Raw genomic sequence first — 19658 nt, 5'->3', positions numbered from 1 at the left:
CAGGTGCATCGCCCCCGAGGCAGGTGCATCACCCCCGAGGCAGGTGCGCACCTGACGTCAGCGCCGCGGCCCCGCCCCCAGGCCCCGCCCCGCCCCCTCGCTGCGGCCAGGTGGACCGACCCACCGCAGAGGCCGAGGCCGCAGAGCTCCAGCTCCGCGGGGAGAGTGGGGTCGAGCTTCGTCTGTACTTTGTGCTTGCTTTATTTTCATTTCTTTTCTTCGATTCTTTTTTATTCATTGCTTGATTTTAATTTTTATGTATATACCTTATATGTGACTTATTTTTGCTTACTTTCATTGTACTTTGATTTTCTTTATTTTGGAATTTAGATTCTTTTAACAAGCAGGCCAAAACACACACAGGATCTAGTGGGGTGTTTTTTTTTGGGGGGGGGGTGGTTGCTGTTGTTGTTATTGTTGTTTTTCTTGTTTGTTTTTTTTTCTTCCTTCTTTCTGGATAAAATAAGGAGATGGAGAAATTCACCTCCATAAAATAACATGAGGTTGTACTCACGGCCAGGAAGTCCATCAATACACATATATGATGTCTAACTACAGTTTAAAACAATGATCATAAAGATAGCAGCTGGGCTGAAAAAGAGCACAGAAGAAAACTAGAGAATCCCTTACTGTAGAAATAAAAGAACTAAAATCTAGTCAGGCCAACGTTAAAAATGCTCTAACTGACGCAGTCCCAAGTGGAAGCCTTCGAAACAGGAAAGGTCATGGACGACAGAGGCAGACGGAGGGAACTCAGCCACTTATTAAAACAATAACATTCATATCACAGGAGACTCAGAAGATGGAGAGAGAGAAAAAGGGGCAGAAGTTTTATTTGGACAAATTATGTAAACTTCTCTGACCCGAGGAAGGACACAGACACTGAAACCGAGAGCACAGAGAACTCCCACTAAATTCGCGAGCAGCCGACGCCGCCGGGGCACAGGGCAGCTGGACTCACGAGATACACAGACAAGGAAAGGGTCCTGACGGCCGAGGCGGGGCTGCGGGGGCGGGAGTCCCCGACCGACGAGGAGGTGAGTCGAGTTTCGGCAGATCTGCCCACAGACTCGGCAGCCCAGAAAGGAGGGGAAGGACATGTTCAATTTGCTGAATGGGAATAGTGCGCAGCCAAGAATCCTTTCTTCGGCGAGGCTGTCGTCCAGGACGGAAGGAGAGATCGGGAGTTCCCCAGACAGGCAACGAATAAAGGAGTTCAGGACCGCTGAGCCCGTCCGGCAAGGGATTCTAAGGGGGAAAGAGGGCGAAACCAACAAGGACTAGAAAGGCCCAGAGAAGGGCGCCGGAAACACCGGGGGACTAAGTGCGTGTGTTTCGACAGACACCCTGAGTGCAGGCGGGGCGAGCGCGCCCATCAGCGCCCGACACGGGGGGCGGCCGGCGCCCGGGCTGGGGGCTGCTGCGGCGGTCCGGTCCGGTCCGGGTCTGGGTCCGGGTCGGGTCGGGTCCCCGGCGGGCTCCCTGCGTGCGGCCTGCTTCTGCCTCCGCCTGGGTCTCCGCCTCTGTCCTGCGTGTGTCCCTCGTGAATAAATGAATAAGACATTTTTAAAAAGTTGTAGGATATCGGAGCGCATCAGCACACGAGCGTCCTCGGCCGGTGCCGGCCGTCGCTGCAGCACCCGCCCCGCCCCCGCCCCGCCCCCGCCCCGCCCCCGCCCCTGCCCCGCCCCGCCCCCGGATGTGCCCCGGAGCCCCGCCCCGGATGTGCCCCGGAGCCCCGCCCCGGATGTGCCCCGGAGCCCCGCCCCCCGGACGTGAGCCCCCCCCCCATCCCCGCCTCCCCCGGATGTGACCCCGGTCGCCCGCCCCGCCGTGCGCTGACGCCCTCCCCGCGCGGCGCGGTGTCCGGCGGTCGGCTGCAGGCACGTGGGGAGCGCCCGCCGGCCCGGGCGGCGCGGGTCCCGCCATGAAGTTTCGGGCCAAGATCGTGGACGCGGCCTGTCTGAACCACTTCACCCGTGAGCGGCGGCGGGGAGGGCGCGGGGGCGGCGCGGGGGCGGGGGCCGGCGGATGCCGGGGCGCCGGCGACGGGGAGAAGGGCGTGGGGCAGAGCGTCGGCGCGGGGCGGGGGGGTGATGGGCCCCCGGGAAGGCGGGGGAAGGCGGGGGAAGGGGGGCTGGAGGCCGGTGGGGCCCGCGGGCTGAGCCGGCGCCCAGGACGGTCGGGGAAGTTGCCTTGGGCCAGGCGAGCGTGGGGGGGGGCCCTGGGCTCGCCCCGGCTCGGCCTGCAGCCCTGTGGCCCAGCGTGAGAGGGAGCCCCGCGCCGCCGTCCCGTCCCCGTCCCCTCCCCCTCCCCGTCCCTCCCCCTCCCTGTCCCCTCCCCCTCCCCGTCCCCGCTCCGTCCCGTCCCAGTCCCCCTCCCCGCTCCGTCCCGTCCCAGTCCCCCTCCCCGCCCCGTCCCTCCCCGCCCCTCCCCCTCCCCGCCCCGTCCCCTCCCCCTCCCAGTCCCCGCTCCGTCCCGTCCCGTCCCCCTCCCCCCCCCTCCCGGGGCGCTGCACCGGGCCCCTTCGCACCAGCCTCCTGAAGCAGCTGCCCTGCGCCCTCGCTCCCCGCAGGGGTCAGTGCCATGATCGCCAAGCTGGCCAAGACCTGCACGCTGCGCATCAGCCCGGAGAAGCTGAACTTCGTGCTGTCGGACAGAGTGGCCAGCGCAGGGGTGAGCATGTGGTGTGAGCTGGAGCAGGTGAGAGGAGGCGCGGGCGGCCGGGGCACCTCCGCGGGAGCCCTGGGAAAGGCCACAGGGTCCCCTCCTCGCCTTCCCTCAGGAGAACTTCTTCAGCGAGTTCCAGATGGAGGGCATCTCTGCGGAGAACAACGCCATCTATTTAGACCTAACCGCGGAAAATTTATCTCGAGCTTTGAAAACGGCCCAGAACGCCAGAGCCTTGAAGATCAAGCTGACTAATAAGCACTTTCCCTGCCTCACGGTCTCGATAGAGCTGGTGAGTGGGGGGCAGCGCCGAGCCGGCCCCGGCCGGGTTACCAGTGGCTCTGAATCCGGACTTTGCAGCAGCACACGGGAAGCTAGTTGGCTTACCAGCAGGAGGGATGTGCGCGCAGACACTTGCTTTCCACGGGAGTCAGGCCCCCTCGTGTGTAAATGGTGCTGCGCTCCTGCCGCGGGCTGGGACCCTGTCTTTCCCCGTGCCAGGGCCCTCCCCACCCCGCTTCCGACTGCGTGTTCCCATTACAGGTGTGGTCACCTCGTGCACAAATCATGCTCTCTGTCTGTTTGCACCTTGGGAGGACTTCCCCACATCCCCTCTGACACCTTCGGGTGACCTCCTGTACTCCCAGCATGCACACCTGTCAGTGCTGCTTCCAGAAGCCTCTGTTGCCTGGCTGTCCTCGGGACACACACCTTGTAGGCTCTCTTGACCCACAGGATGGGGTTGACGTGTCTTACCATGATGTCCAGAACCCTGCGCGCCTGGCCCCCGCTGTCTTGGAGCCAAATCACCGACTCCCGCCGTCCACATGGTCCCCTGGAGCATCCTCTTCTTTCCCAGCTCCCAGACTTTGGGGGCCCTCAGGCTTCCATTTGGAATGTCTCCCTTTCTGGCTCCCTGAGACCTGCAGCCCAGTGCCCTTCCTCCTCACCTTCCCTCAATGCAGCCACCTCCCTTTTTTAAAGATTACTTAGTTAGTTATTTGAGAAAACACATGTTTGCATGTGTGCACCTGAGCAGTTGGGGAGGAGGAGAGGCGGAGGGAGAGGCAGACCCCCGCCGAGCAGGGAGCCCCACTCGGGGCTCGATCCCAGGACCCCAAGATCATGGCCTGAGCTAGAGGCAGATGCTTCACCGACTGAGCCCCGGATGCCCCTGTGGGTGTTGGTTTTCTTGCTCATTGACCCACCTGTGCCCCTGGAACTTGGGGACCCTGTGTTACTTCCCACACATCTAACCTGTTACAGGATTAAGAGCCAAACAGGCCTGCACTAAATATCTGGTGAATGTGCCTTGATGAACAAATTGAGGCCGTTCCACTTAGATTTGGGTACCCATTTCCATTTATCCTTCAGTTATTCTGTCTTTTTAATTCACGCTACGAGAATATGTTTTAATTTTTCTCTTGACAGTTATCTGTGTCGAGCAGCAGTCGCGTGGTGACCCATGACATCCCCGTCAAGGTTATTCCTAGAAAGCTGTGGAAGGATTTGCAAGAACCTACCATCCCAGACTCCGATGTGAGTGATGCCAGTTGTCTTTCGCTCGTGACGTGTTCAGTGCTGTGATTCCAGTTCCCTGATTTCAGATACAGTCTTGTAGTTTATTTTATTTAAAAATCATACAGTACCTGAGAGGAAATGCTAGTCATTTTTAAAGGATACTTCAGGAAAAGAATTGCAGTAATTGCCTTTTGTGGATTATGTAAAATACCTAAAGATAGCGCTGCACTTGGCGGAAACACCACACGCGACACACGGAGAGAGAAGTGCTTGGGTCGTAGCACTGGAGTTAGCGGGGCACAGAGGGGACAGATCTGTGGGGAGCGCTGTCCAGGACGTGTATAAGAGCGGGTCCTGCCGGGGGGCCTCCCAGAGCCCCCGAGAGTCAGGGCGGTGCCACAGAGTCCTCCGCCTCTTGCTCACAATTTCTGGAAAGGGAAGTGTTGACACAGACTGGGGAGACCGTTTACTCCTGCTGGCAGGTCCCTACAGGGACCGCACCGTCTCAGGCGCTGTTCGGAGCCCGGGCTGAGGGCTGGAGCCAGGCTCCCTCGCAGGGTTTATCCGTGTGGGGTGGGGCCAGCGTGTGGCTGTGGCCCCGCAGGGCAGAGGATGGTGCTGCATCATCCCGCCGGCCGTGCAGGGGCATCTTGGCTAAAGGGCTGCCGGCCTGGCCCCAGGCGGATGCCCACAGGGACGCCATCGCCCAGGTGACCAGAGGCAGGAGGAGGTAGCAGGGTGGTAAAGTTGTTTTTCTTTTCATATTTTTGTGTTTTAAAGATTTTACTTATTCCTGAGAGACACAGAGAGAGAGGCAGAGACCCAGGCAGAGGGAGAAGCAGCCTCCGTGCAGGGAGCCCGACGCGGGACTCGATCCCGGGACCCTGGGGTCCCGCCTTGTGCCAACGGTAGATGCTCAACCACTGAGCCACCCAGGCGTCCTTCTTTTTGTGTTTTTAAAGGAACTTTATTCAGACAACTAGAGAACGGGCCTTGAGAGCTGCTAAGCACACACGCATCGCAGACGGGTAGTGAGCCCCTGTCACTACCTGACCGTGCTCATGTTTCTAACACCTTCGATGTTCCTCGTTGGTTTTGTAGGTTAGTATTTACTTACCAGCCTTGAAGACGATGAAGAGCATCGTGGAAAAAATGAAGAACATCAGCAATCACCTTGTAAGTGGTGACTTCTTCAGAAAAGGGCATTTCACGTATCTTACAAGCATTTGGCTTGGGCCGCGTGCCCTGGGAGAAGGCCGCGCCTTCTGGAGGTATGGATGCCTTCATGCCCCGCCCTGTGGTGTCCGGGCGCCCCGGAGACCTGGCCTGGGTGCAGAGCCAGCACTTTCACAGCTGCCAGCAGAATCCTGTTCTGGGGCTTCTCTGCTGCCTCCCCTCGGGGAGAGCATCCACCGTGGCCCTCGTCCCGTGTATTTGCATCTGTGGCCTCGTGAGGATGTGTTTAGCGGTTTTGGGCCTTCTTTCCTATGTTGGACACGACGTTCCATGTTTGATCTGCTAATACGTGTTTGTTTAAGGAGTCACTGGTGCTGGCCGTGAATGGAGGGTCCTGTCCACTTAGCCCGGGACGAGGCTACCCCCAAATGTCTGCGTTTTCTTGTGGCTGCTTTCACGTGAATCCAGCTGTCAGGAGCTGGGAGCTTCCTCTGGGGCAACTCTGGGCACCCCCAAGAGGCTCTGAGGGGCTTCGTGAGGCACATGGGGGGACAGGCAGGGCAGTTAATCCAGGGCTCTGAGTGTTCTTTTGGTTCAGTGGAAATGACTCAGCACAGGGGCCCAGAGCCATCAGAGATGTTTTTCTCTCTCTGGAATGTTTATTTATTTCTTTTCTTTTTTTTTTTTATTTATTTATGATAGTCACAGAGAGAGAGAGAGGCAGAGACACAGGCAGAGGGAGAAGCAGGCTCCATGCACCGGGAGCCTGACGTGGGATTCGATCCAGGGTCTCCAGGATCGCGCCCTGGGCCAAAGGCAGGCGCCAAACCGCTGCGCCACCCAGGGATCCCTATTTATTTATTTTCTAAAATTTTTTAAAGATTTTATTTTATTTATTCATAGAGACAGAGAGAGAGAGGCAGAGACACAGGCAGAGGGAGAAGCAGGCACCACACAGAGAGCCTGACGTGGGACTCGATCCCGGGTCTCCAGGACCACGCCCCGGGCTGCAGGCGGCACTAAACCGCTGCGCCACCGGGGCTGCCCTCTCTGGAATGTTTAAAAACAGATTTCATGCCGTGGCTGCTACAGTCTGGAACTCTTGCTGGGAAGTATTCTGGAGTGGCCAGGCACACAGCTCAGTGAGCCTGACCAGAAGTCTGCGTCCGAAGGGGGAGAGAGGGAAAGGAGGGGGCTCAGCCTGCGCAGATCCCCCTCCAGGAGGTGCTGACACCCGGGCTGAGCCCCCCGGTCTTTCCCTACGTCCTGGGTACGGGGTGGGGCCCGTGCGGCTGTACTTGGGGTCCCAGGCAGGAGCGGGGAGGCCTGCAGGGAGAGCCAGCTGACGTTCTGGTTCAGGAGGTGTGGGTTGGGGTCTGGGACCAAGTCCCGATGCGCAGCCTGGTGTGCCTGCTGCCTGGCCTGGCACCGCCTGCAGTGGCCGAGGTGAGAGCCCCGTCCTGCTCCGCCTGCCCTCAGCTCAGAAGCTGCACTCGTCAGCTTTGTGGTTAAAGCAGGGGTGATGGTATCGTGACGCTGTGGCAAGGGGTGGTCCTCGGGCCACGTGGGCCTGAGGCCCCTCCTGGCCACACCGTGCAGCCCATTGGCCTTGTGCCAGGTATCCCCCGAGGTGAGCAGGATGGCACATCTTCATGGGAGCTTTGCTGCTCTGTGTGTGCGGAGAGACGCTTCCTGCTGGCTGCCCAGCGCACTGGGTCACGCTTAGAAGTGGTAGGGGACGGTCACTGGCGAAATCACAGAGAAGTAAGGGCTTTCCCAGCCCCGTGAGAAATAGAGTAACGTTGGAGCGGTTGATGTTCCCGAGGATGGTCACAGCCAGCCTTCGGTGGCCCGCGCTCAGAGGACTAGGCCTTTGTCCCTCTGTCCCTGAGTTTTGGTGGCCATTACACTCCAGACCCTGCTGGTGCCCCAGTGGGTGGGCTCGTGTGCGATCACTTCGGTTTTAGGATCAGAAGAAAGCTTAGGAGAGCCTGGCAGGCTGCTTTCCTGAATGAAATCTTGATATGAAACCACTTCAAAGGCAGTGAGAACCTGCAGGTTGTTTTATGTTATTTTGCTCAGGTTCTGTGCTGGATTCCAGGAGGATGGGCTCAGAAATGCGACAGCATGTGTCTGGGTTCACATGGAGAGTTGACAGCAAGCACTTAACGTTCGAGGGCATGTTTCCAAGATTATGCAACAGTCCGATCTTTGGAGGACTGTTTCCTATTCAATTTCAAGTCATCAGAGGCGCCTGGGACGCTCGGAGCCTGTGGGTCCTTGCCTGGCTTCTGCGCCTCTCCTGCTCACGGTCTCAGGCTTGTGAGTTCAAGCCCCACGTCGGGGGTAGAGATGACCTAGAAATAAAAATCTTAACAAACTCCAGATAAGTGCTCAGTCAAGTTCAGAGAGGTTTTTAATTTTGTTTCTAGAATGAGAAATACTTGAGTTCACAGGTATTAAGGGACAGGAATGAGGAATATCAGACTGCGCTTGCTGCGTACAGATGCGGCTGCCCGAGCCCAGAGCCTTGCGGGCCGAGTCTCCCCCCGACTCCCCGCAGGTCTCAGGTTTCCCACCAGCCTCTGGGTTTGGTGGGTAACCAAAACTGCCGACTTGCAGACAGCTCTGTGGATTCCCGAAGACCTCCGGCTTTAGAGGGGGGCAGGTGCCGACACCTGGGAGAGAGACCGCATGCCATGGGCTGGTCTGCGAGGCCGTGGGCTATACGGCGGCACACGCATCTTTCTGTGAACCTCACTGGTGGGTTTAGTCCCGTTACCCAAGCGTGCTGGTTGGTGGTGGAGGCTGCAGCTGGAAAGGAGAGCTGTCTGTGACCTTGGAAGTGGCGTAGGCTGGGAGACTGGGAGGCGGGTTCTGGGGATTGGCCGGGGCCTGTCCCTCAGTGCAGGTCACCAAGCCACTCTGCTGGCAGTGCAGACGGAAATGCCACATCTCCAGACCTTTCGAAATTTGGAAATCTCACCTCCCAACCTTGAGTCTGGTTTTTACCCTTTTTTTTTTTTAATTGTGATAAAGAACTTATTTATTTGACAGGGAGAGTACATGCACACACACGCACAAGCAGGGGGACGGGCAGGCGGAGGGAGAAGCAGCCCCCCTCCGCGCAGGGAGCCCGACACGGGGCTCGATCCCAGGACCCCGAGATCATGGCCTGAGCCAATGGCAGAGGCTTCACCCACTGAGCCCCCCGGGCACTCCTGAGCTTGGTTTTTAAAAACGGGTTATGTTCCCAGGAGATTCTCAAAGTTTTGTAGTTACGTTGCATTTGTAGTCAGAACATGGGTTTGACAGCTTAGAGAATACAGCTGTGGACAAGCTTCTCCTGATTTCCACATGCCCCTCCTGTTTGTAGCAGTTGAGGATGTCCCCGTTGTCAGCACGGAAACGCTCCCATGGGACTCTGCTCCCACATTCCCCTGTAAGTGGCGCGGGTGTTGCTTGCGCTGTACGGGGACAGCAGACCGCCTGCGGTCCCGTCGAGCCGCCTCCCAGAGGGTCGCTTGGGACAGACGACCTGGGAGTCGTGTTGCTCGGCGTTCCCGCCACCCTGGCCTGTACCGCGTGCTCTCCAGGGCGGGCGGGCTTCCGCTCTGATTGAGTCACTGCGAGGAGTGGCTTTCGCGGTGGGGACAGGCGTGGCGAGGGGCCTTCTCTGGAGCCTGCCGTGAGCCGCTCTGGCCGGCCTTCCTCTGTGCGGGCAGCGTTCCCCGCAGGCGGATGCAGGTGCATCCCCTCCCCATTTCCAGGGCTCCCGGGGACCGCTGGGCCCTCATGTGCTGCCCAGGGCTCCGTGTTGCTGCTGGGCACCATGCCATCCCGTGTCCTCCTCCGCTGTCTCTGCCGGCGACCCGGCCCCAACTCGGGCTCTGCTGTCTCCCTTCTGTTCCCGGCGGTTTGCCCTCGCGGAGCTGGACGCGGCTGCTTGGACCCTGCGTCTCCGAGCGCTCTTGCCACCGTGCTGGCTGTCTTCTCTGAAGATCTCACTTTGGGGCTTGACCACAGTCCTTTGAGGAATCCTCTAGAGCACGGGTTCTCATTTTCGGCATGAGAGTGGGACCCCAGATGGTTTTGAGGTTCAGGGCTTAGGGCTCTGTCCTGCTGTGACCACGGCACGTCACAGCACGCCGCCTCCACGGCGGCCCCTCCGCTATCCCTTCTCGCTCTTTGTCCTCCCCTCCTGGAAACCCCCCTCCCGTTCCACTCCCCTTGTGCTTCGCCCCCATGGCTTCCTGTCCGCGCGGGCACCTGCCAAGATCCTGGGGCCAGGCTGCTGCCGCCTCTCCCCGGTCTCTGCTCTGATGGGCCCTCCTGCGGGGGCCGCGGGGGCTGCGGGGTGTCGGGTGGGCCTCCCTCCCCGAGGGGGCTGCAGCTGGCGGCCGCTGTGTTGCCTGGTTTAGCAGGAGCTGATCTTCTTTCTCCCCCTTTTGTTTCCTTCTTTTTTAAGACTGTAAAATACTCCATTTGCAGATCATGGAAGCAAACCTCAGCGGAGAGTTGAACTTGAAAATAGAAACAGAACTAGTGTGTGTCACAACTCACTTCAAAGACCTTGGGAACCCTCCGCCCGGTACGTGTTCCCAGGGGTCGTGTTGTGTGTGGAACACGTGGTTTCGGGGGGCACAGCTTGCTCAGATCTCTGCCTGCAGAACGGGAGAAATGCGGCTGACGGGGTCTCAGGCTTGGGGAAGCTCAGCCGCCTTGGCCTGAGGAGCAGCGCCTGCACCTGTGGTCCCTGGGGCCCCAGGGGCCCGTATCTGCCCATTTCTGCCCTGGAATAGTGACACCGGGTAGACAGGGTTCACCTCCTGCCGCTGCAGTCCCTGGTATTTATGGACTAGGTTAGCACATAACAGCTTTCTTCGCCTGACCTGATGTTTCGTCCCCTCTGTGGTGTTGGGACATCACGGGACCAGTTCAGTTGCGGCAAGTGACAGGGTGACAGGGGCGCCGGGGGTGAGGGGGCCCAGTGGTGCCTGCAGAGCTCCTGGGACACACAGAGCGGGTGCTGGAGCGGACGCCACACGGGGCCCTGGGACGTCCATTGATGATGTGGAAAACGGATCGATCCCGGGTGTGTTCTGTTCTTTCTCTAAAGTTTTAAAAGTATTTTATTTTATTTGTTTGAGCAAGAGCTGAGTCGGGGAGAGGCAGAGGGAGAAGCACGCTCCCCGCTGAGCAGGGAGCCAGATACAGGGCTCGATCCCAGGACCCTGAGGTCATGACCTGAGCCGAAGGCAGGTGCTCAACCACTGAGCCCCTGGGGCCCCCTCCAACGTTCTCAACCGTGTGATAGGACCCCCGGTGCTACAGTTAGGGTGTGTCAGTGCACGTTGCGTTAAGAGAGGTGCATCCTAGGGGGGTCCACTCTATAGCGAAGCATGTGCTGATCCAGCCATGGGAGGTCCACCTGGCGAGGCTTTGCTGACAGCCATGTGAAATGAGTGCCTTCCGTGTTACTCGTTTTCTTTATTTTAATGTGTTACAACAAGGGTGTGTGATGCTTGGCCAGAGGGGGAAGGACCGTTTCTTCCCCCTCGTTCCCAAGGAGGAGCAGTCACATGTGAGCTGTGTGGTCCCGCTCCTCAGCATGTGGCAGGGGGCTAGCAGGAACCGTTTCCTTGGACCAAAATGGGGAGAGTGGGTCATATTTCAGGTAGAGTCCCTGGGAGTTTGCGCAGTGTTTTAGAGGGAAGGCCTCGGTAGCTGCTTGCTGAGCCACGACTGTGTTCACACTTTGTATTTCCAGGCTGTGCCAGCCAGTGGCAACGGGAATCGTCCGTTTAAGTCCCCACACTTCCCGGTCACCTCTCACACTGTCCGTGTCATTGTAGCCTCTGAAGACGCGTCTCAGGAGAGACCCCCCGAGCAGATGGCTGAAGTGCACATAGACATCCGGAAGCTCCTGCAGTTCCTCGCTGGACAGCAAGTGAACCCTACGAGGGCTGTGTGCAGTGAGTGTGTGTGTGTATCGTTGTCCACGTTTCAGATCCCATAATCAGAGGCAGGCCCGTGACGGTACGTGGTCTCCTCAGTGCAGACACAGCTCAGCCACAGGGACCCGGTGTTCTCGGGCAGGTGGGTGTTTGGGGTTTCCTGGATTTAGCAGCGCCTGGTGGCCTGCAGCATCGCTGGCTAGGCACGGGGCTGTGTGGGTCTGTATCCGGGGAGGCTTCCAGACAACGGGTGCTGATCGTCCAGTCTGACCTGCTGAGAGGAGCCCCTGACGTCAAGTGGGCTTGGCCCCAGCTCCCCTGCTCTGCCTCTGTTGCCTTCGTGGGTCGAACCCTGAGCGCTGCCTACAGTTGTCCCCTACCTGGCCGTTTGCCTCCTGTCCCGATCTTTGCCTGTGGGCCCTGGATCGCGGTCGGCCCCGTCTTCCTCAGCTTGCACCTCCCTCCTGGCTCTCAGGAGTTATTGGCTACACAGGAGGAAGGGCTTGCTCGCCCTGAGCTTTCCATGGCTCTTTCTGTCTCCTCGCCGCTCCGATCAGGGCATCTGAAAGGGAGCCACACCTTCCACAGAGGAGCCGGCAGGCTGAGCGCCCGGCCAACTGGGAGCGGCGCTCAGGACGGCCCAGGAGCGCACCTGACGGGAACAGAAAATTGTAGGTGGCTGTGCCTGCCAAGGAGGAGCAGCCCCATAGAAGGAGACACGCAGTGAAGCAGATCACGGGAGGGCAGTGAGCACGTCCACTAGATGGGGCGATGGGGCACGGCGACCGAGGGCCAGGGTTATGGTCGCAGATGCTGGAATGGCCGGATCCTGGGGTGGGTACCAGGGTCTGCGTGCGCTGCATCCCGAGAACCCTTGGCCTGGCCTGTTGTGGGTTCTAGGGCTGAGGGTGGGAGCTGCGTCTTGGTGTGGGGTCGGCCCAGGCTTCAGCCACCCCTCCCGTCTGCTGACAGGCTCTGCACAGGCTGCTGGGTGGCGCCAGTGCAAACCGGCCCTGCCCTGTGTAGAGTGGAAGCCCGGGGGGAGGGGGGCATTGCCCTTGAGTCCCCCCCCTCGTGGCCCGCTCAGGACAGCGGGCCTTGTGGGTTCTACACCAGGCGGCCAGCTGAGTGGCTTGAGCCCTCAGAAAGGTGACTGGGATCCCCAGAGGTCAGTGATGAGCCAGGGATTGTGACACAGTACGACTTGGATTTCTCCTACCCTTTGCTTGATATTTCAAACCAGCTTTTCTGTCTGTGGTTTCTGGCCCGGGGTGGCGTCCTGCAGCGTCCCACTCCTCTGCCCCACACCCTGGGTCTCCGCCTGCCCCACCCACGGCCCCTGTGACTGGTCCCTCTGCAGCCTGGCACTTGGCCTGGCCTACCCTCATGGGCTCCATGGGGTCCCCTCACCCGCCCCCGCGCTCCTGCCCGTGCTGGCTGTGGCCCTGCCGTCACCACTGCCTCTCGCTAGGGCCTCTCATGGCCATTGAAGCGAGCGGGGCTCCCAAGGAATGTGCCCCTCGCCCTGTGTGCGCCACCTGACCTGGGCTTCGGTGCGACGTGCACCCCTCCTGTGCCCTGTCCTCCACTGCAGCCTGTCCCCAGGGAGGTGGGCCGCAGCGCTGGGGCTCTTGGCAGTGACAGGGTTTCTTCTCTCCTCAGACCTCGTCAGTAACAAGATTATCCACTTTGATTTGCTCCACGAGGACGTTTCCCTGCAGTACTTCATCCCAGCCCTATCATAGACCGGTCCCTGCCCGGGAGCTCGGGGCTGCGCCGTGCTGGCCGTGGGCCATGTGTAGAGCCATGAAAGTCTGTGCATTTTACTTTTTCAGAAATTTTCTGGCTAAAAGTTGGGTTAATGAAAGACAGTTGGATAAACATACTACATTTTATTCTCCCTTGTTCTCGTGTCTGTTTTGTTGTCAAGATGTGGAAAATGAGGAAAAGAGACTGTGTTTATCCAGACTTCAGGTAGGTTTAGGCTTCTACACCCCACCCTCCCCTGGCTCTGTCCTCGGAGCCTGATAACCGGCCGGGGCAGCCCTGTGGCCGCCTCAGTCACACGGGTGTCCAGCTGCAGCACGCAGAGCCCCCTGGCCCTGCTTCCCGCCCCCCCCCGACGCTGCCCCATCCGATCCCGCTGTGGGGAGGCCGCTGTGACTCGTCTTAACTGGCATGTCAAGGCCGAGAAGTGAGGTGCGGGGTTAGGGTAAGCGGAAGAGGAATCTGCAACCTTGAGCAGTTGTCTTCCAGCCACTTGAGCGCGTTGGAGCGCGTGGTAAGACCCAGGGTCGCGAGTGCTGTTTCTGATGCTTGTCAGTGAGCGTTCGCGTGGGACGTAGCATTTGTTAAAGCAACTCTTTTTTTTTTTTTTTTAAAGATTATTTATTTATTTATTCAGAGAGAGAGAGAGAGGCAGAGACCCAGGCAGAGGGACCATGCAGGGAACCTGACGTGGGGCTCGATCCCGGGTCTCCAGGATCACACCACGGGCTGCAGGTGGCGCCAAACCGCTGAGCCACCAGGGCTGCCTGCCCTCAAGCAACTCTTTAAAGCTCATATCGTTCCAGTTTTCAAGTGTCTCTTCTCTCTTCTCTCCTTGCTGCAGTAAGACTTGGAAATCATGATGTTCAGTGAAGCAGCCTGAAGATAGTTCATAAACCTTTTTTTTGCTGTGATAGTTACCGACCTGGGAAGTTGGTCACTGCTGATTATCCAAATGATGTTTCGCACAGAGTGAGTGTACAGTACTGGTTTGTAGCACGAGGTGGTGGCGCAGTGGCTCCTGGCCGCCCCCTGTGGCCACCGCGCCTCAGCTCCTCCGGCGTCCGGCGTGTGTATTTTTGCATCCCACCTTTGGGCATCCGGTGTTGCTGGAGGGCCTGTCCAGGCTGGAGCGGCACAGACGCCTGAGATCCTTTGTCAGAGTGGATCTTGCAGTGCACCCAGGCACGCCGAGCTGGTGGCAGGGATGGCACTCGAATCCAGGCCTCTGACGCGTGATCGGTGGCCCTCTCTCCAGGCTTCGCTGTGCGTCCAGAGTAACGAATCCTACACGTTTCAGGCTCCGTGTCCACCAGTCACTTCACGAGTCTGGGAAGAGCGTCTTCATTTTAACTCTGCTGTGGTCAAGTAGCTTTGCACGCAGGTTCTAAAGTGCTGTAAACCCACAGGTGATTTCTTTCTGCGTGTAGAGTTGTGTTGATGGTTTCGGGGCTGGCCCAAGTCTCCGTGTGGGCAAGGCCACCCAGGCTGTCTCCGGGGGTCAGGACGCGGGGGTCTTTGTCTTCCGCTCGGCAGGACGCCCTGCTTCGTGCTTCCCTGGGTCTCAGAGCCTTGACTGAGGACGGCTTTCTCTCCCACGGGTGCTTAGGGAAACCAGCAAGCTGCTGTGCTGAGCAGTAACCACTGCAGTTCCGTTAGCTCAGGTTAGAAACGTGAACATAACTTGAACAGTTAACATATTTTGAGACTCGTCTGTCCCAGTGCTGAGCCCCTCAGTCACGTCCTGCACCCGGGAGACTCGCTCTGCGGCTTCCGTCGTGTGGGGCTGGCCAGGTGCCGAGCGGCCTTCCAGTTCTCGGTGGATGGCAGAAGGGCAGAGCTGCGCTTGGAATCGTGGCCTTTTATGGGGGTCCCGATGGGAGATCTGAAAGGAAGCCTGAGCTCTGCTGGGTTTTTTGGCTTCTCCACGTGAACCCTGAGCTAGGATGTGGGTCAGGATGGGATACGGGAGAGACATTAACCCTGCAGCCACTGCTGGGCTCTGGTTGGGTTTTTACGTGTGGAAAAGCCTTAGAAAGGGCTGTCTGCCCTTTGACCCAATACTTTTTATTATAGGGATTTACACAGATAATTAAAGGTGTTCTGTATTGTTGTACCAAAATCCCTGAAATATCCTAAATATGAATTCATAGGGGATCTGTTAAATAACCTATGGCTCGACAGTGTTTTCTGCTCTCAAAGTAACGTTACAGAAACAACATACTGACATGGTGCAGTGTTTATGATCATAGCTACAGGTGGTATGACCGGACTCCAGGTCTGAGAATAGCCACGTACGTGTGGGTGTCAGAAAAAGGTTGGGGGACGCCCAGGGGCTCCGTGGTGGAGCGCCTGCCCTCAGCCCAGGCCGTGACCCCGGGGTCCAGGGATCGAGTCCCACGTCGGGCTCCGCACAGGGAGCCTGCTTCTCCCTCACCTGTGTCTCTGCCTCTCTCTCTGTGTCTCTCATGAATAGATGAAATCTTTAAAAGAAAAGAAAAAGGTTGGAAAAATATGCAGCAGCACTTAAACCTGATGACTTGTGAATGTTTCATTTTGGTCTTTGTAAACTTAAGTATTTTCTAAAACTCTTCTAGTCGGTTTTGTAATGAAAAAATAAATTATTTTTTAAGGGACTGAGTAGTATGTATTATTGGAATGCAGTCCATCATCTCTGGCCGTTTGCTCACCATAGGCCTTTAGACTTTTTACCTTCACGCGTGTACTTTCTGGATAGAAAAGTAAATTCTGACTCGTCATGTTGAGGTCCAGGAGGCCACGCGGACTTGTGCATCAGGTAGCGGCACAGCGCAGAATGATTGCTTCCCGCCCTTGAAGGTGGGCGGGCCTGTGGTGGGGCCCAGGCTGCAGGGCCTCCCGTCCCCGATGAGCAGATGATGACCCCTGGGAGCATGGGGACGGGGGGCCCTGATCCCCACTGACTGAGCCCCGGTTCCAGCAGAGACCCCGGGAGGCCCGGGGAGACCCCGGCTTTGCACCCCTGTGCTGGGTGTAGCCCTGGGCTTAGCATCTCGGAGGCCACTGCTGTGGGGTCAGAGGGAGCACAGCCCTCAGGCGCTTGGCCAGCCGGGTAGGAACCAGCCCTGGGTCTGGTCCTAGGGTGCCTGCCAGCGGCCCCCCAGGAGGGCCTGCCCGTGCTTCCCGCACGCCGTGACTACAGCCCTGCGCCCCAGCACAGGTGACCAGAACACCTCTGTCCTCAGGGACTGCTTGCTGTGTGAGTCGGAGGAGCAGGATGGGCGGGGAGACTGAGGGCCGGGACGGGGCCTGGGGCGTCCCCTCCTGGGGGCAGACCTGTGAGGAGGTGGGGGGCTGTGCCCCCTGCTGACCTCCAGCCCCTGGCGGAAGAGCCCCCGGGGAGTGGCTCCCCCAGGCCTGGACGGGTCTCCAGAGGGTCACAATCCGGGTGACTTGGGGTGTTTGGTGGCTCCTCTGCCTCTAGGGACACGGGACCTCCCTGCATAGAGTCGGCAGTGGCTCTCCTTGTCCCCGGCCCGCCTCCAGCACACGTGGTGTGAGGCTGACATCACTTGATCTCGGCGGCCGCAAGTGGCAACAGCTTCCGAAGATCTTATTTCTGGGTCATGGTTTATCATTTAACTACGTCATGAGTTTTGCTTGGTGTGGATTTAAGGGGGAGACCACTTGAGGCAAAAGGACAAAGGAAGAAGGCGAGAGCCGGGCGGGTGCCCCCATGGTCCTGCGCTGCTCCTGTGGGCCAGCGTGTGTTCTGGACCCGATAGACCCCACCCTTCCAAGACTGCCTTGGAACAGGATTAGGCAAAAGTACTTATGATTTCCTGCTTGTGATGTATTTTTAAGAGAAAAATCAAAGTGATCACTGGAGTCTTCAGGGCTGAATGATGACTTCTGTGATGATCTGTGTCCTGCTGGTGGGATTGCTCCCTGTAACTTTGCAGAAGGAGAGGAGAAGATTGGGGGGGGGGGGATGGAGGGGGGCGGGGAAGGAGGAGGCGAAGGAAAGGATCAGGATACCAGGAGGGAGGCCCTGTGCCCAAGTGGCCAGAGCACCCCAGGTGTTTGGGATCCTTTATGGTCCCCTATGAGGGTGTTTCAATGCTCATCTGTGGACACTCAACTTCCCTGAAGCTGAGACAGTGAGTGTTGGGACGGTTGCTCCTCCAGCAGCAGGAGTAGCTGGCAGAGGGCCGTGCAGGTGTCCCGTGCAGGTGTCCCGTGCTGGCCCTCCCCTGGGAGTGCAGGGCGCCTGCCCCGTGTCACTCCCCGTTACCAGGGTACCTCCCTGGCTGGAGCTACACTTGCCCCTGCGTGTTCCCACCATGTAGGAGGCGCCTTTGAGGGGAGGCTGCTCCAGGCCTTGGGGGGGGAGGGAGGAGGTGGGGGGATGGAGAGGGAGGGGCGGGGGAATGGGTGGGTGAGACCTGAGCTCCCCCACCCAACACACTCACGATTGGCTGGTTGGCAAGGTGCTAAGGGCCGGGCTCGCTGCCCCCGCTGGGACACAGGACAGGCGACAGGACGGCTGTCGCCACTGCAGGCCCATCGGAGGTGCCAGGGTTTGGGGTGTGAGCAAGAGGCCCCATGGGCGCCGTCTGCGGGGAGCCGGGCTGGAGGGTGCTCGTGCAAGCAGTGCCTCTGCTGTGCTTGCTGCAGCCGCTTCCTGGGGACACCTGGAACGAAGGTGAGTGCACGTCCCCCGGGATCTCCGCACCTCCCTCACCTTTGCTGCAGTGTAATTACCGCCCCCCGCCGCTGTGATGCTCGTGCGGCAGGGGGCACCCACAGGCGGGCACTGCGCCCAGGCCGTGGGGACCTTGGGGATCAGAAAGGCGCGGTAGAGCGTCCGGTGTGAACGCGGGTGCCGGCCTGCTGCGCGTGCACCCAGCTGAGCTCCGTGGGGTGCGGGGGAGCAAGGGCTGTGCTAACAGCCCAGGAAGGTGACCCCGCAGTGTCCGGCTGTTTGCCTCCGTGTGACTGATGCACGCGCCGCTGGAAGGTGTGCGCACCGTGCTGCCCTGTGCGTCGGGCGTTAGATCCGAAACACGGAGTTTGTGGTTAAAAAACAAGTCTGAAGAGGTGGCTTTTGTTCATTGAAGTTTGGCAAGAACCAAGGAGGGTTGGACGGCTGCCTCAGGTGCCTTGCGTCCCAGAAGACCCTCCTGGGGGCTCAGTCCTGGCGCAGGGAAGCTGTGGGAAACGCCTCCAGGACTGGGCGGAGCCGTCCTGGGGACTCCTGGTGGCTCCCCACGGGCCTCCGTGGCAGTACCAACGGGAACCACCAACCGATTCCGTCCACAGCGTCTGCACGGAAAGCAGCCTGAGAAGCTCCTCCAACACTGTCACCTCTGTGGCGTCTCTGCGTCCTCATGAGCGGCACGGTGGTGGCCCCAGGCCCACACTGACCCTGGAAACGTGGCTAACAGGATGGAGGTGCTGGATCCACGTACCTGAATGGGCTCAAGGGGCCCCAGGTGGCCACAGCTGGCACGAGGGACAGCACAGGGACACTGCTGCTGTGCGGGGCCCCCGCTGGCCCCCTCCTGTGTCCCAGTGTGCTGGGTTAGTCCTGTGCCTGCAGCGTCAGCCGGGGCCCTGAGGCCCCACGGGAGGAGATGGCCCTGACTGCAGGTGCCACGCCAGCTCGGGGTGGGGGTGGGGCTCAGAAGTGGGCCGTCACATTCGCCAGGACGGTGACCAGGGGTCGCAGAGGCAGCTGTAGGGCTCTGGAGAGGGGTTTTGTTTGTCCACCCGGCGGGTGTTTGATTGCCGCGGATCCCTCCTGTGTGCACAGCTCGTGTGAAGGCCGTGACTGGTGGAGTGGAAAGTACACACTTTCCTGCTGGGAGAAGCCGCGGGCTGGGAGGCCGAGTGCGGCCCGTGTGTGCTGAGCACCGGCTGAGGCCTGACCCCCCAGGGCCTTGGGGTCTGTTTACTCACCTGCACCTGGAAATCACAGGCTCAGAGCGCTGCCTCAGTGGGACCTGCGGGCTCCTGGGTCGTCCTCCGAGCCCCCCCACCCCAGGAACGAGCTCCTGCCACAGCGTGCGGCACCCAGCACCCCCCTAGGACATGCAGCCCCCCCAGTCTACTCCCAGGGCTCACCCCAAGTGGTCTAGTCTCCTGGGTGAAACAGAGTAAAACTAACTCTTGTAAAATCCCAATTCAGTTAGAACGTGGACATAATTAAGGGAACTGATAAAGATTAAGAAAAAAAAAAGAGACTTGCCCTGGGAGGACTCGGACCAGCCCTGGGAAGGGGGGTGTGCAGCTGAGGCATGCAGGGGTGCAGGGGGCACAGGGCAGGCTGGTGCCGAGGGTCCCCGTGGAGCGTGGGGCAGGAGCGCAGGCCTCGTTCCAGTTGCCCCTCTGCACACCCGTGTGCGTCGTGCTGGGCCCCGCGGCCCTGGGAGTTCCACGGTCCACGCGCCCTGCCCCGGGCCCAGGGTCAGCAAGGTGTGCGGAGGTGGCCACCGGGGCCTGCGTGTGCCCCGCGTCCTAGGGGCCTGTGCAGGACAGGCCGCCCCTGCCCCTCCTCACACCTGGCCTCTCCGGAAAGTGCACGTG

General features: G+C 59.5%; 1 protein-coding gene and 1 long non-coding RNA gene across 9 annotated transcripts; one reads left to right on the top strand and one right to left on the bottom strand.

Moving 5' to 3' along the window:
- Positions 1-1810: 1810 nt before the first annotated feature.
- HUS1 (HUS1 checkpoint clamp component) lies at positions 1811-13219 on the top strand. 7 transcript variants are annotated; one of them, XM_072777637.1, is made up of 9 exons: positions 1820-1979; positions 2576-2703; positions 2786-2962; positions 4102-4209; positions 5293-5367; positions 9859-9958; positions 11223-11342; positions 11882-11995; positions 12987-13219. In XM_072777637.1, the coding sequence occupies exons 1-9, from the start codon at positions 1928-1930 to the stop codon at positions 13067-13069; spliced, it is 957 nt and encodes a 318-aa protein (XP_072633738.1). In that variant the 5' UTR covers positions 1820-1927; the 3' UTR covers positions 13070-13219. The 7 variants fall into 7 exon arrangements, 6 of the variants coding, with proteins under 6 accessions (XP_072633745.1, XP_072633738.1, XP_072633742.1 ...); XM_072777641.1 differs by lacking the exon at positions 12987-13219 and adding an exon at positions 12441-12977; XM_072777644.1 differs by lacking the exon at positions 11882-11995 and having other exon boundaries at positions 1811-1979; positions 2576-2676.
- Positions 13220-13687: 468 nt separating this feature from the next.
- Positions 13688-19118, bottom strand: LOC140605347 (uncharacterized). Of its 2 annotated transcripts, none has more exons than XR_012008078.1 (2): positions 17543-19118; positions 13688-17024 (listed from the first exon to the last, which is right to left on the bottom strand). It is a non-coding gene; the product is annotated as an uncharacterized lncRNA (long non-coding RNA). The 2 variants fall into 2 exon arrangements; XR_012008077.1 differs by having other exon boundaries at positions 14183-17018.
- Positions 19119-19658: the final 540 nt, after the last annotated feature.

This window comes from Canis lupus, chromosome 15 (genome assembly GCF_048164855.1).
Source record: "Canis lupus baileyi chromosome 15, mCanLup2.hap1, whole genome shotgun sequence".
Lineage (NCBI taxonomy): Eukaryota > Metazoa > Chordata > Mammalia > Carnivora > Canidae > Canis > Canis lupus.
This window is presented reverse-complemented; position numbering and strand designations above follow the sequence as displayed.

Coding starts and splice junctions, on each gene's coding strand:
- HUS1 (XM_072777637.1), top strand. CDS start 1,928: ATGAAGTTTCGGGCCAAGATCGTGGACGCGGCCTGTCTGAACCACTTC. Junction 5,368..9,858: donor AGAACATCAGCAATCACCTT/GTAAGTGGTGAC, acceptor CTCCATTTGCAG/ATCATGGAAGCAAACCTCAG. Junction 9,959..11,222: donor CCTTGGGAACCCTCCGCCCG/GTACGTGTTCCC, acceptor GTGTCATTGTAG/CCTCTGAAGACGCGTCTCAG.